The following is a 15,861-nucleotide window of genomic DNA, read 5'->3' on the forward strand; positions in this document are numbered from 1 at the left end:
AATATTAACATGATCATTTTCTGATTCTCATGTTGCCATGTCATCTCATTACAGTATTACGCACTGCAGATCTTGGAAAATGTAATAAAAACTAGATGGAAGATTCTCCCAAGAAATCAATGTGAAGGTGAGTGATCAGAATTAATGTCTCCCAAGCTTGATGCATACCATTTTGAAATTTAAGGATGTCTACCCTTTCCCTGCATCCGACACAAACAAGTACTTGGGAAGAGGAATACACTCTGATCCCTGGCGTTCATGAGTGATGTGAAACTCTATTTCATTTACACTCCGATTAAAGGGTATTTTTGAACAAGGAAATTTTATGAGAGCAAGAAGGAGGTGCTGGTCTTCACACAGCAAAGGTTCAGTGCAAAGAAAAAATGTTCAATTTAAAAGGAATGAGTGATGTAGGACAGCTGAAGACCGTCCTGTGGGAGCATCATAAAGGTTTATCTACCCGTTTGAACGAGGTTGGGATTTTCAAGCTCAAATTCAGTGTAGAGTTGCACAGGAGTATGAGAAGCTGAGTTTTTCCTGCATCATAGCTTCCACAATGTGGCCATCCCACAGTCAGCTTCAAAATCCAACGTCCCTTTCGCATTTCAAAACAAGTGGGCTTGAGGAAGCGGCTGATTGGTGGAAGCGGACAAGAGGGAGCAGCTGATTGGAAGTCAGATCCCTGCTGATTTCTTCCAGCAATTTGTATTGTATTGTATCCTAGGTAAGGGGGGGAGAATGAGGGCCAGGGCAGTTTACCGTTCTGGATGTCAGATGTGGGAGGTCAAGGAATCTGATAACCTTCCAGACGTCCACATCTGCGCCAGGTGCGTCGAGATGGGGCTCCTAAGGGACCGTATTAGGAACCTGGAGCAGCAGCTCGATGACCTCCGTCTGGTCAGGGAGAGCGAAGAAGTCATAGAGAGGAGTTACAGAGAGGTGGTCACTCCAAGACCACAGGAGGCAGGCAAGTGGGTCACGGTTAGGGGCAAGGGGCAGAGGCAGGGACTAGAGAGTACCCCGGTGGCTGTACACCTTGACAATAAGTACTCCTGTTTGAGTACTGTTGGGGGGGGGACAGCCTACCTGGGGGTAGCAACAGCGGCCGGGCCTCCGGTCCTGTTGCTCAGAAGGGTAAGGAAAAGAAGAGGAGGGCATTAGTAATAGGGGACTCTATGTTCCATCAACGCAATGGAAAGGAAGGACATTAGCTTGGAGGATGTGGAATCGATATGGGTAGAGCTGCGAAACACTAAGGGGCAGAAAACGCTAGTGGGTGTTGTGTACAGGCCACCTAACAGTAGTAGTGGAGTTGGGGATGGCATCAAACAGGAAATTAGAAATGCGTGCAACAAAGGTAAAACAGTTATAATGGGTGACTTCAATCTACATATAGATTGGGTGAATCAAATTGGCAGGGGTGCTGAGGAAGAGGATTTCATGGAATGTATGCAGGATAGTTTTCTAAACCAACATGTAGAGGAACCAACGAGAGAGCAGGCTATTCTAGACTGGGTATTGAGTAATGAGGAAGGGTTAGTTTTTTGCTAGCCCTTGCTGTCTCCTCCCCTTCCTTAACCCTCTAGCTGTCTCCTCCCATCCGCCCGCCCTCGGGCTCCACCTCCTCATCCCCTTTTCCTTCCTTATTCCCCCCCCCCCCCCCCCCCCATCAGTCTGAAGAAGGGTTTCGGCCCGAAACGTCGCCTATTTCCTTCGCTCCATAGATGCTGCTGCACCCGCTGAGTTTCTCCAGCAATTTTGTGTACCTAGGGTTAGTTAGCAGTCTTGTTGTGCGTGGCCCCTTGGGCAAGAATGACCATAATATGGTTGAGTTCTTCATTAGGATGGAGAGTGACATTGTTAATTCAGAAACAAGGGTCCTGAACTTAAAGAAAGGTAACTTTGAGGGTATGAGACGTGAATTGGCCAAGATTGACTGGCAATTGATTCTTAAAGGGTTGATGGTGGATATGCAATGGAAGGCATTTAAAGACTGCATGGATGAACTACAACAATTCTTCGTCCCAGTTTGGCAAAAGAATAAATCAGGGAAGGTAGTGCATCCGTGGATAACAAGGGAAATCAGGGATAGTATCAAAACAAAAGATGAAGCGTACAAATTAGCCAGAAAAAGCAGCCTACCAGAGGACTGGGTGAAATTCAGAGTCCAGCAGAGGTGGACAAAGGGCTTAATTAGGAAAGGGAAAATAGATTATGAAAGAAAACTGGCAGGGAACATAAAAACTGACTGCAAAGGTTTTTATAGATATGTGAAGAGAAAATGATTAGTCAAAACAAATGTAGGTCCCTTGTTGTCAGAAACAGGTGAATTGATCATGGGGAACAAGGACATGGCTAACCAATTGAATAACTACTTTGGTTCCGTCTTCACTAAGGAAGACATAAATAATCTGCCGGAAATAGCAGGGGATCGCGGGTCAAATGAGATGGAGGAACTGAGTGAAATCCAGGATGGTCGGGAAGTGGTGTTAGGTAAATTGAATGGATTAATGGCCGATAAATCCCCAGGGCCAGATAGGCTGCATCCCAGAGTACTTAAGGAAGTAGCCCCAGAAATAGTGGATGCATTAGTGATAATTTTTCAAAATTCTTAAATCCTGGAGTAGTTCCTGAGGATTGGAGGGTAGCTAAAGTAACCCCACTTTTTAAAACGGGAGGGAGAGAGGAAACGGGGAATTACAGACCAGTTAGTCTAACATCGGTAGTGGGGAAACTGCTTGAGTCAGTTATTAAGGATGGGATAGCAACACATTTGGAAAATGGTGAAATCATTGGACAAAGTCAGCATGGATTTACGAACGGTAAATCATGTCTGACGAATCTTATAGAATTTTTCGAGGTTGTAACGTAGAGTAGATAAGGGAGAACCAGTGGATGTGATATATCTGGACTTCCAGAAGGCTTTCGGCAAGGTCCCACATAAGAGATTAGTATACAAACTTAAAACATACGGTATTGGGGGTTCAGTATTGATGTGGATAGAGAACTGGCTGGCAAACAGGAAGCAAAGAGTAGGAGTAAACGGGTCCTTTTCAGAATGGCAGGCAGTGACTAGTGGGGTACCGCAAGGCTCAGTGCTGGGACCCCAGCTATTTACAATATATATTAATGATTTGGACGAGGAATTGAATGCAACATCTCCAAGTTTGCGGATGACACGAAGCTGGGGGGCAGTGTTAGCTGTGAGGAGGCTGCAAGGTGACTTGGATAGGCTGGGTGAGTGGGCAAATGCATGGCAGATGCAGTATAATGTGGATAAATGTGAGGTTATCCACTTTGGTGGCAAAAGCAGGAGGTAGACTATTATCTAAATGGTGGCCGATTAGGAAAAGGGAAATTATGCAACGAGACCTGGGTGTCATGGTACACCAGTCATTGAAAGTAGGCATGCAGGTGCAGCAGGCAGTGAATAAAGCGAATGGTATGTTAGCATTCAAAGCAAAAGGATTTGAGTATAGGAGCAGGGAGGTTCTACTGCAGTTGTACAGGGTCTTGGTGAGACCACACCTGGAGTATTGCGTACAGTTCTGGTCTCCAAATCTGAGGAAAGACATTCTTACCATAGAGGGAGTACAAAGAAGGTTCACCAGACTGATTCCTGGGATGTCAAGACTTTCATATGAAGAAAGACTGGATAGACTCGGCTTGTACTCGCTAGAATTTAGGAGATTGAGGGGAGATCTTATAGAAACTTACAAAATTCTTAAGGGGTTGGACAGGCTAGATGCAGGAAGATTGTTCCCGATGTTGGGGAAGTCCAGGACAAGGGGTCACAGTTTGAGGATAGAGGGGAAATCCTTTAGGACCGAGATGAGAAAAACATTCAGTGGTGAATCTCTGGAACTCTCTGCCACAGAAGGTAGTTGAGGCCGGTTCATTGGCTATATTTAAGAGGGAGTTAGATGTGGCCCTTGTGGCTAAAGGGGTCAGGGGGTATGCAGAGAAGGCAGGTACAGGATACTGAGTTGATCATATTGAATGGCGGTGCAGGCTCGAATGGCCTACTCAGCACCTATTTTCTATGTTTCTAAAATGGTAAGTAGGCTATATGAATGGGCAGGATGTGCAGAAGACCTTGGAGATGCACATATCTCTGTATAGCGACTGATACAATTGGCAACACCTTTGTAGTACATTCCTAGACATGCCACCAAGGGACAGTGAAATGCATGGGTGGGGACAAAATGTTAATGATGGAAGTCATAGTGGAAGGCATAATTGTGGTTTCTGTTGGAATCGCTGACTGCGAGAAAGGGTCATGGTCCTTGGGGCAGTGTCATGAGCTTGGGAGGAATGGGAGAAGTAATTCAGTGATCACATATTCTTCCAGTTCTGCGTGTTAATGAGAATGTAAATGGGAAGATTGGCCAGATTCATGTAAAGCGTAAAGATATGGTGCAGGAAGAGAGTAATAGATTCTTGAGCATTAGGAGCAGTTTGAGAATAGACAAATTGCAACTGGCATTAGATACGAGTAGGGAGGCTGCAGATGGGGAAATTTTGACATCAACAAATGACACCAGCTTATGGAAATAGAAATAGGATTATGGTGCACAAACGAATGAGAATGCATTGGATAGTAATAGTGAAGGAAGAGGTAGATCCTGACAGACACAGAAATAAAGAAAGTAGTTCATAATGCATCTATATAAACAATATGTGGTGATTAACGTTGGAGACGGATGCAAATTCTGTGTGATATGACGCTCAATGTAATGAAGCAGCTCAAAGAAAGAACAGGAATTGGCATTTAAGATTGGGATGGAAATTGGGTGGCAGAGCTATTAAAGGCGGTTTTATTGGAATGCGGCAAGGATCTTTCTGAGGAGCTTCATAAAAGGATCTTAACCATCAGAGTTAAGAAGGAAGGTACACAAAAATGCTGGAGAAACTCAGCGGGTGCAGCAGCATCTATGGAGCGAAGGAGATAGGCAACGTTTCGGCCCGAAACGTTGCCTATCTCCTTCGCTCCATAGATGCTGCTGCACCCGCTGAGTTTCTCCAGCATTTTTGTGTACTTTCGATTTTCCAGCATCTGCAGTTCCTTCTTAAACAAGTTAAGAAGGAAATTTGTACTAAGTGGGAGTTCCTTTATAGGTCACCAAATAATGAAAGGATGATACAGGAGCAAATCTGCAGGGGATTATAAAGATATATAAAGTGCTAGTCATGACGCTCGAAGACTTTGTTGTTGGTAATAGGCCCAGTATTTGGAAAAGGAGGAGATGAATGTTCCTCCTGAAATGTTCAGAAGATCTGACTTCTGGCCTAACAAGGAAGGAGGCAATGATCGATCTTTTAGAGAATGAGGTGAGCTATTTGGGTGCAATGATTGAATTTATGAGATCTAGGCATTCAAGTAGAATTTATAATTTGGGAGAATGTGTAACTTCAATGAGATGTGATGGAATCTTGCCAAGATGAAATGGAACCCAGTTTTTTTTAATTATTTTTTTTTATTATTTTTTTTTTATTTTATTTTATTTTTGGGCGCCTTTCAGAAATCTCAAGGACACCTTACAGAGATTAACAGGAATAAAAAACATATAATCAGAATAAAATAAATAATAAAGACATCACAGAAACACAAATTAAAAACAGAATTCAGTCCAAAAACAAAAAATCAAAAACACAATGTGAAAAAAGAGAGCAGCGGCAGTTAAAGCGCGCCAGCGTCCACTCTCCCTTCCGACAGCCATCTTGGACAAAGACTTAACAGGATTACTTACAGACAAAAAAAATCATCCCCTCACAATGGATACCACTGTGGTGGAAGGCACAATGTTCAGTCCCCAACCCCAAGTTCACCCAAAGTCAGGCCTATTGAGGCCACCGCAATTGCCTCTACGGAGGCCCGATGTTCCTGGCCGTTCTCACCGGGTGATCTTGCCCCGGCGTCGGGAGAGTCCTCTCAGCGGCTGGGCCACCTGGTACGGCCGCTTCCTAGCTGGAGACCGCGGCTTCCGAAGCCGACAAGGTCGCGCCGGCCTGGAGCTCCCAGGCTCCCGATGTTGAAATCGGCACTGCCTGCTCCGCAGACCCGCAGCCCGGAGGTGTCGAACACGGCGGACACAGCTCACCGGAGCTCCAGCGCGGCGACCCAGGCAAGGCATCGCCCGCTCCGCGACAGAGCCCCAGCGCTGCGCCGCCACCAAGGCCCAGGTGCTGGGTGGTCCCCGCCAGGAAATGGCGCTCCAAGCCCGCTGGTAGGCCACGAGGACGGGTCAACGGGCAGCCCGGAGAAAAAGCTGCCTCACCGACCAGGTAGGGACCTAGAAGTAAAATTGCCCCCTACCCCCCACATTAAAAAGTCCATTTCTCCAACGGACGAAACACAGGACTTACTAAAAACTTTTTTTAAAAGCGAAGTAAACGGACGGCTGCTGGTTAGCAGCCGCTCCCCTAGATGGCCCAGTTAGACAAATAAAATAAAATAATGAATGGCATTTAAAGAGCATATGTTTCTGGTACTGGCTAATTATTTTTCATACAAAGGGGAAAGATACGGAGCAAAAGACAAAGCTCCCTGGATGTCTAAGGTAGATGATAAAGAAAAAAAGTGGATATATAATACATATCAGGTTAACTCCAGTGAATAGCTAGACTGAATATTAATGTAATGAACAAAGTGAAATTGCAAAATAATAAAAAACGAAGGTTTGAGAATGGCAGTTTTACATATAAGGAACACAAATGTATTTTCCAGATATGTAAGTAGGTAGTTAAAATCAGCAATGGGGCTGATTAAGAATAAAAGACTACCTTTGTGAATAGAATACAAAATGAATACTTTATATCAGTCTTTGCCTGTGAAGAAGGTGCTGACACAATATCAGTAGAAGGGGAGGTAGAAGTAAATGAATAGGGTGTGAATTAAATTACTAGGAAGACTGGCTAAGCATGAGCATCTGCTTTGGGTGGGTTGCATTGTTGTTTACCCAGGGAGGTAGGATGGAGATACAGTGTCATCCCTAATGTTTGGGACAAAGACCCATCATTTATTTATTTGCCTCTGTACTCCACAATTTGAGATTTGTAATAGAAAAAATCACATGTGGTTAAAGTGCACATTGTCAGATTTTAATAAAGGCCATTGTTATACATTTTGATTTCGCCATGTGGAAATTACAGCAATGTTTATACATAGCCCCCCCATTTCAGGGCACCATAATGTTTGGGACACAGCAATGTCATGTAAATGAAAGTAGTCATGTTTAGTATTTTGTTGCATATCCTTTGCATACAATGACTGCTTGAAGTCTGCGATTCATGGACATCACCATCACCATGGACATCACCTTCTCTGGCGATGCTCTGCCAGGCCTATATTGCAGCCATCTTTAGCTTATGTTTGTTTTGGGGGCTAGTCCACTTCAGGTTTCTCTTCAGCATATAAAAGGCATGCTCAATTGTGTTCAGATCGGGTGATTGACTTTACCACTCAAGAATTTAGCATTTTTTAGCTTTGAAAAACTCCTTTGTTGCTTTAGCAGTGTGATTGGGATCATTGGTAGACGAAAAATGCTGGACATCACCAGTCTTCTCTGGCGATGCTCTGCCAGGCCTATATTGCAGCCATCTTTAGCTTATGCTTGTTTTGGGGGCTAGTCCACTTCAGGTTTCTCTTCAGCATATAAAAGGCATGCTCAATTGTGTTCAGATCGGGTGATTGACTTTACCACTCAAGAATTTAGCATTTTTTAGCTTTGAAAAACTCCTTTGTTGCTTTAGCAGTGTGATTGGGATCATTGGTAGACGAAAAATGCTGGAGAAACTCAGCGGATGAGGCAGCATCTATGGAGAGATGGAATAGGCGAGACCCTTCTTCAAAATTGGGATCATTGTCTTGCTGAAGAATGAACCGCCGGCCAATGAGTTTTGAGGCATTTGTTTGAACTTGAGCAGATAGGATGTGTCTATAGCCTTCAAAATTCATTATGCTACTACCATCAGCAGTTGTATCATCAATGAGGATAAGTGAGCCAGTACCTTCAGCAACTATACATCCCCATGCCATAACAACCCCACCACTGTTTCACAGATGAGGTGGTATGATTTGGATCTTAGGCAGTTCCTTCTCTCCTCCATACTTTGCTCTTGCCATCAGTCTGATATAAGTTAATCTTCGTCTCATCTGTCCACAAGTCCTTTTTCCAGAACCGGTTGCTCTAAGTACTTCTTGGCAAACTAACCTGGCCATCCTATTTTGGCAGCTAACCAGTGGTTTGCATCTTGCAGTGTAGCCGCTGTATTTCTGTTCATGAAGTCTTCTGTGGACAGTGGTCATTGACAAATCCACACCTGACTCCTGAAGAGTGTTTCTGAGCTGTCGGACAGGTGTTTGGGGATTTTTCTTTATTCTAGAGAGAATTCTTCTGTCATCAGCTGTGGAGGTCTTCCGTGACCTGCCAGTCCTTTTGCGATTAGTAAGCTCACCAGTGCTCTCTTTCTTAATGATGTTCCAAACAGTTGATTTTGGTAAGCCTACGGTTTGGCTGATGCCTCAAACAGTTTTATTCTTGCTTCTCAGTCTCATAATGGCTGTTTTGACTTTCATTGGCGCAACTTTGGTCTTCATGTTGATAAACAGCAATAAAAGTTTCCAAAGGTGATGGAAGGACTGGAGGACAGACTAGGTGCTGAGAGCTCTCTTATACCTGCATTAAGGAGGTAATTAAACACACGTGAGCAATTACAAAGTCCTGTGAAGCCATGTGTCCCAAACATTATGGTTCCCTGTAATGGGGGGGACTGTGTATAAACACAGCTGTAATTTCTACATAGTGAAACCCAAATGTATAAACATGGCCTTTAATGAAATCTGACAATGTGCACTTTAACCACATGTGATATTTTTTTCTATTACAAATGTCAAATTATGGAGTACAAAGGCAAATAAATGAATGATGTGTCTTTGGCCCAAACATTATGGAGGCCACTGTATGTGGATAAATGTGAGGTTATCCATTTTGATGGCAATAACAGGGAGGCAGATAATTATCTGAATGCTGTCAGATTAGAAGGGGGGGTGCAATGGGACCTGGGTATGCTTGTACATCAGTCACTGAAAGTAAGCATGCAGGTACAGCAGGCAGTGAAGAAAGCCAATGGTGGGACTAATGTTGGCCTTCATTGCGAGAGGATTTGAGTTTAGGAGTAAGGAGGTCCTATTGCAGTTATACAGGGCCCTGGTGAGACCAGGGGTATTGCTTGCAATTTTGGCGTAGGTTCACCAGGTTAATTCCCAGGATGGCAGGACTGATGTATGATGAAAGAATGGGTCGACTGGGCTTGTATTTACTGGAATTTAGATTGAGAGGGGATCTTATAGAAACATCTAAAATTCTTAGAGGAGTGGACAGGGTAGATGCAGGAAAAAATGTCACGATTTTGGGGGAGTCCAGAACCAGGGGTCACAGTTTAAGAATAAGGGGTAGGCCGTTTAGGGCTGAGATGAGGAAAAACATTTTCACACAGAGTTGCGAAGCTGTGGAATTCTCTGCCACAGAAGGCAGCAGAGGGCATTTCACTGGATGTTTTCAAGAGAGAGTTAGATTTAGCTCTTAGGGCTGTGGGGAAAAAGCAGGAACGGGGTACTGATTTTGTATGATCAGCCATAATCATATTGAATGGCGGTGCTGGCTTGAAGAGCCGAATGGCCTATTCCTGCATGTGTTTTCTGTGTTTCTATTCCAGAAAGATTAACCATAAACTTTCAGTGTCTAGATGTTGGGCTGCTGTGAGAGAGTGAGAAAATAGCAACTTTTCTTCAAAAAGGGGTGCAAGAGCACACGGAACAACTACAAGCTAGTCAATTTAATCTTGTGGGAAAGCTTTTAATACAAAAATAGGGGTGAAATTAAATGATGTTTGGGAAGGTTTCAGTAAAGAAACATCCGCATGAGTTTGCTAAAAAAATATTTTATAGGTAATCAAGTAGAAGCCAACCTAAAAGACTGGGTTGTGGTAGAGATCAGTTGTTGACTCGCTGAGTTGCTGGAGTATTTTTGCTCAAGATTCCAGCATTTGCAATGTCAATGTCTCCATATGGTTATGTGTATGCTTCAGCTGCTGTTTTTAGTGGTCCACTGTTCTCCTGGTTGCTTAGTTTTATGCTGCCAGAGGTGTTCTGAGTTTAATGCATTTAACATGCTTGTAATCAAGTATAGAAATATAGTATTGAGAATAGAATTTGGGAGGTCATGTTGCAGTTATAAATGGCCACAGTTAGAGTATTGTCTTCAGTTTTGGTCTCCATATTGTAGGAATGAGGTGTACAAAATCATGAGAGGAATCGACTGGCTAAACGCACAGTCTTTTGCCCGGAGTTGGGGAATTGAGAACCAGTGAGGGGGAAAGATTTAATACGGACCAGAGGAGTAACCTTTACACAAAGGGTGGTGTGTATGGAACGAGCTGCCAGTGGGGAGATAGTTGAGGCAGGTACTATCGCAACGTTTAAGAAGCATAGGTTTAGATGGATATGGGCCAAACACAAACAGGTGGGACTAGTGTAGGTCAGGATGGGCAAGTTGGACTGAAGGGCCTGTTTACAAGCTGTACGGTGCTGCCTCTAAAAGACTAAAAAACACATTTGGAAACCAAACCAAATTTTGTGCTATAAGTATATTATGAACTTGATGTGAAGGTTCATAATATAATCTGTCATGCTAACTTGGACTGAGAATATTTAGCTGTGAATTGGCCAAGCTCGAGTATCCCCTTTTGGTTGGCAATCAACCTTCACCCAGTACAGCTGGCATGGCTGCTTTATTTGCACTCTTCTGTGAGAGTTAATAAAAACAATATTTTGGATGAAGATATTTTTAAGTCAATGTAATATCTGAACAACCATATGCACTGCTCATTCATTTTATTGTTAAATAATTTTTGTTTTTATTTTCTGTTGTGCATAGGAATTAAAAAGTATGTTGTTGGATTGATTATTAAGACTTCATCTGATCCTGTAAACATTGAGGTACGTTTTCATATCAAGCTGAACAATGTATGGTGTCTCAAAATTCTGCATTCAATTTATTTACTGAATTACTGCTTTTTGTTTTAGAAGGAGAAAGTTTACATTGGGAAGCTGAATATGATTCTGGTTCAGGTAAGATCTTGGATCATAATCATACTTTATTATCCAAGTATGTTTCAGTATTCAGTATTTACTTTAATGTCATTTTAACTGAGTACTTACATACACAGATGAAACGAAAAAATTGTTTCTCAATCAATTCCCATCAGTGCGGTTAATAAAAACAGAATAAATACATATAGCTTTAAAAATTAAAATTACCGTATCTGAAATAGGCATAAAAATTGAAATAAAAACAGACATTCAGACCAAACAGTGGCTTTGCTTTGACAGGTGCCTAGCTGTCAAAGTATGGGCGAGGTTAGATGTGTTGGTGTATGATATATGGGGAGGGGACACAGTCCGTTAACCAGTCTTATTGCCTGTGGAAAGAAGCTGTGTAGCATCCTGCTGGTTTTGCAGCTGATGCTCCTGTATCTCTCCCCAGATGGCAGAATGGAGAAGATGTGGTGTGATGGATGATAGGGGTCCTTAATAATGGAGATGGCTCTGCTGATGCTCCGCTTCTGATAGATCTCCAACAGGAAAGGGAGTGGGGCACCAATGATCCTGCTGGCTGTCTTCACTATCCTGTTAAGTTGGTTTTGCTCATAAGCCTTGCAGCTCCCAAACCAGGAAGTGATGCCGTAGGTCAATATACTCTCGATGGTGCCCCTGTAGAAGGTCCTTAGATGAACAGTAGGGAGACCTGCTTTTCTTAGTCTCCGGAGGGGGTGGAGCCGCTGCTGAGCTCTTTTGATCACTGCTGTGGTATTGGTCGTAGAGGTCAGGTCATCCGCCAGGTGAAGTCCCAAGAACTTCACACTGCTGACCCTCTCCACAGCAGCTCCATCAATATGCAGTGGAGTGTGATGGTGTTTTCCAGCCCTCCTGAAATCGATCTTAGTCTTTTCCACATTGAGGGTGAGATTGTGAGATCTGCACCACTCCGTAAGCAGCTCCACCTCCATCCTGTACGCCAACTCATTGTTGTCACTGATAAGACCCACCACTGTTGTGTCATCAGCGAACTTATTGATATAATTATTGCTGAGTGGCAGTACAGTCATGAATAAGCAGACTGGACAGCAGGGGGCTTAGGACACATCCTTGGGGTGAGCCAGTGCTCACAGCAATGGTTCTTGATGTCCGACTGCCCACCCTGACTGTGCTGCCATTGTGTCAAAAAGTTAAGGACCCAGTTGCAAGTGCCAGTGTCCACCTTCAACAGCTTCAGCTTCTCCACCAGCTGCTGTGGGATGATTGTGTTAAAAGCGGAGCTGAAATCTATGAAGAGGATCCTGGCATAGGTATTCTTCCGGTCGAGATGTGATGGTGCGAGGTTGAGTGTTGTAGAGACTGCGTCCTAAGAGCTGCAGTGAGTCCAGGTCCATGTTTAGCACCATATACGAGGGATTTGATTTGCCATACAGTCATACCAATAAAAAGCATCAAAACACAAAATACATTTTAACATAAACATAAAAATCCACCACAGTGACTCCCCTACATTTGTCACTGTAATGGCAGGCGAAAAAAAAAGTAAAATCTCTTCCCTTCTTTGCTCTCGGCCTTCCGTTGACGGGACGATCTTGGCTCCCATAGCTGGTGGTCGGGCCCTCCGCGTCTGGGCGATCAAGCTCCCGCATCAGGGGGATCTCAGCTCCCCCGCGCTGGGCGATCAGACCCCGTGTTGGGGCTGGTCGAACCTCTTGCGACTTTGGAACATCTCGACATCAGTCTCTACCTGAGACTGCGAGCTCCTCGATGGTGAAACTTGCAGTCCACAGTTGGAACGTCGTTCCCAGGCAAGGGATCACCGGCTCCAATGGTAGGTCCATGTGAGGCTCAAAGTCAGTCTCGAGCAACGCCCCCACGCCTTGATGTTAGGCCGCAGAGCGACCGGAGATATGATCCGGGGAAAAAAACGCATCTCCGGCAAAGTGAGATTGGATGATTTGAGAGTAGGTTGGACAATTATTTAAGTGTGTAATAATGATTTCTAAAATTGTCTTGTGGGTTCTATCACAGCTGACAGGGTTTGAAGTCTTTAGTGAACATTGTCTATTTGTGCTGTATACATTTGTGAACATTGTCTATTTGTGCTGTATTTATTTCCTATTGAATCTTTTCATAGTTAGTTTCAAAATAGTTTGGTACTTCTTGTTCAAAAGGGAACTGCAGATGCTGGAATATCGAAGGTACACAAAATTGCTGGAGGAACTCAGCGGGTGCAGCAGCATCTATGGAGCGAAGGAAATAGGCGACGTTTCGGGCCGAAACCCTTCTTCAGACTGATGGGGGGTGGGGAAAGAAAGAAGGAAAAAGGGGGGGGGGGGGGCCCGAGGGCGGGCGGAGGGGGGGGGGGGAGGAGACAGCTAGAGGGTGAAGGAAGGGGAGGGGACAGCACAGGCTAACCAAATTGGGGGAATTCAATGTTGATGCCATAAGGGCGCAAGGACCCCAGACGGAATATGAGGTGCTGTTCCTCCAATTTCCGCTGTTGCTCACTCTGGCAATGGAGGAGACCCAGGACAGAGAGGTCGGATTGGGAATGGGAGGGGGAGTTGAAGTGCTGAGCCACCGGGCGGTCAGGTAGGTTAAGGCGGACTGAGCGGAGGTGTTCGGCGAAACGGTCGCCCAACCTACGCTTGGTCTCACCGATGTAAATTAGCTGACATCTAGAGCAGCGGATGCAGTAGATGAGGTTGGAGGAGATACAGGTGAACCTTTGTCGCACCTGGAACGACTGCTTGGGACCTTGAATGGAGTCGAGGGGGGAGGTGAAGGGACAGGTGTTGCATTTCTTGCGGTTGCAACGGAAAGTGCCCGGGGAGGGGGTGGTGCGGGAGGGAAGGGAAGAATTGACGAGGGAGTTGCGGAGGGAGCGGTCTTTGCGGAAGGCAGACATGGGGGGAGATGGGAAGATGTGGCGAGTGGTGGGGTCACGTTGGAGGTGGCGGAAATGGCGGAGGATTATGTGTTGTATTTGCCGGCTGGTGGGGTGAAAGGTGAGGACCAGAGGGACTCTGCCCTTGTTGCGTGTGCGGGGATGGGGAGAGAGAGCAGTGTTGCGGGGTATGGATGAGACCCTGGTGTGAGCCTCATCTATGGTGGCGGAGGGGAATCCCCGTTCCCAGCTACGCCTGCCTCTTTGTCGGGTACGTTGAACAATCCTTGTTCGATGCGTACCAGGGCCCCATCCCCGACCTCTACCTCCGCTACATTGACGACTGCTTTGGTGCCACCTCCTGCACCCACACACAACTGACTGACTTCATCCAATTCACCACCAACTTCCATCCGGCACTCCAATACACCTGGACGATTTCCGACACTTCCCTACCATTCCTTGACCTCACCATCTCCATCGCAGGGGACAGACTCCTGACCGACATACATTATAAACCCACTGACTCACATGGCTATCTGGACTACACGTCTTCCCACCCTGCCCCCTGTAAAGACTCCATCCCCTACTCCCAATTCCTCCGCCTACGCCGCATCTGTTCCCAGGATGAGACATTTCATACCAGGGCATCGGAAATGTCCTCGTTCTTCAGGGAACGGGGATTCCCCTCCGCCACCATAGATGAGGCTCACACCAGGGTCTCATCCATACCCCGCAACACTGCTCTCTCTCCCCATCCCCGCACACGCAACAAGGGCAGAGTCCCTCTGGTCCTCACCTTTCACCCCACCAGCCGGCAAATACAACACATAATCCTCCGCCATTTCCGCCACCTCCAACGTGACCCCACCACTCGCCACATCTTCCCATCTCCCCCCATGTCTGCCTTCCGCAAAGACCGCTCCCTCCGCAACTCCCTCGTCAATTCTTCCCTTCCCTCCCGCACCACCCCCTCCCCGGGCACTTTCCGTTGCAACCGCAAGAAATGCAACACCTGTCCCTTCACCTCCCCCCTCGACTCCATTCAAGGTCCCAAGCAGTCGTTCCAGGTGCGACAAAGGTTCACCTGTATCTCCTCCAACCTCATCTACTGCATCCGCTGCTCTAGATGTCAGCTAATTTACATCGGTGAGACCAAGCGTAGGTTGGGCGACCGTTTCGCCGAACACCTCCGCTCAGTCCGCCTTAACCTACCTGACCTCCCGGTGGCTCAGCACTTCAACTCCCCCTCCCATTCCCAATCCGACCTCTCTGTCCTGGGTCTCCTCCATTGCCAGAGTGAGCAACAGCGGAAATTGGAGGAACAGCACCTCATATTCCGTCTGGGGTCCTTGCGCCCTTATGGCATCAACATTGAATTCCCCCAATTTGGTTAGCCTGTGCTGTCCCCTCCCCTTCCTTCACCCTCTAGCTGTCTCCTCCCACCCTCCCATCCGCCCGCCCTCGGGCCCCTCCTCCTCCCCTTTTTCCTTCTTTCTTTCCCCACCCCCCATCAGTCTGAAGAAGGGTTTCGGCCCGAAACGTCGCCTATTTCCTTCGCTCCATAGATGCTGCTGCACCCGCTGAGTTCCTCCAGCAATTTTGTGTACCTTTGGTACTTCTTGCTTCAGTTTGAAATTAGTTCAGAAATGGGAAGAATTGGATCAAAAGTACAGGCGGCATCTTTGATGTTTGGAGACTTGGTAACCCTAATTTGTCTTCACAAGTCGTCAGCTCAAATCTAACTGAACAATGGACTTAAACAGTGAAACAATTTATTTATTAAATAACACTTGGTACTTTGCAACTGATTGTGAATACACCTTTCTGCCTTTATTTGCATGATAATTATTGTGTCAAAAGGCCAACGAGT

The 15,861-nt window shown here is 45.6% G+C and overlaps 1 protein-coding gene across 10 annotated transcripts in view; it reads left to right on the top strand.

Moving 5' to 3' along the window:
* Positions 1-15,861, top strand: part of xpo1 (exportin 1) — a 71,212-nt gene that overhangs the window by 15,638 nt on the left and 39,713 nt on the right. For all 10 annotated transcript variants that reach the window (XM_033025140.1, XM_033025134.1, XM_033025136.1 and 7 more), the window contains 3 exons: positions 55-127; positions 10,938-10,999; positions 11,087-11,131. In XM_033025140.1, coding sequence (XP_032881031.1) covers positions 11,117-11,131 — 15 coding nt within the window. In that variant the 5' untranslated portion in view covers positions 55-127; positions 10,938-10,999; positions 11,087-11,116. The remainder of the gene's footprint in view (positions 1-54; positions 128-10,937; positions 11,000-11,086; positions 11,132-15,861) is intronic.

The sequence above is a fragment of the Amblyraja radiata genome, chromosome 8, assembly GCF_010909765.2.
Source record: "Amblyraja radiata isolate CabotCenter1 chromosome 8, sAmbRad1.1.pri, whole genome shotgun sequence".
In the NCBI taxonomy this organism is placed as follows: Eukaryota; Metazoa; Chordata; class Chondrichthyes; order Rajiformes; family Rajidae; genus Amblyraja; species Amblyraja radiata.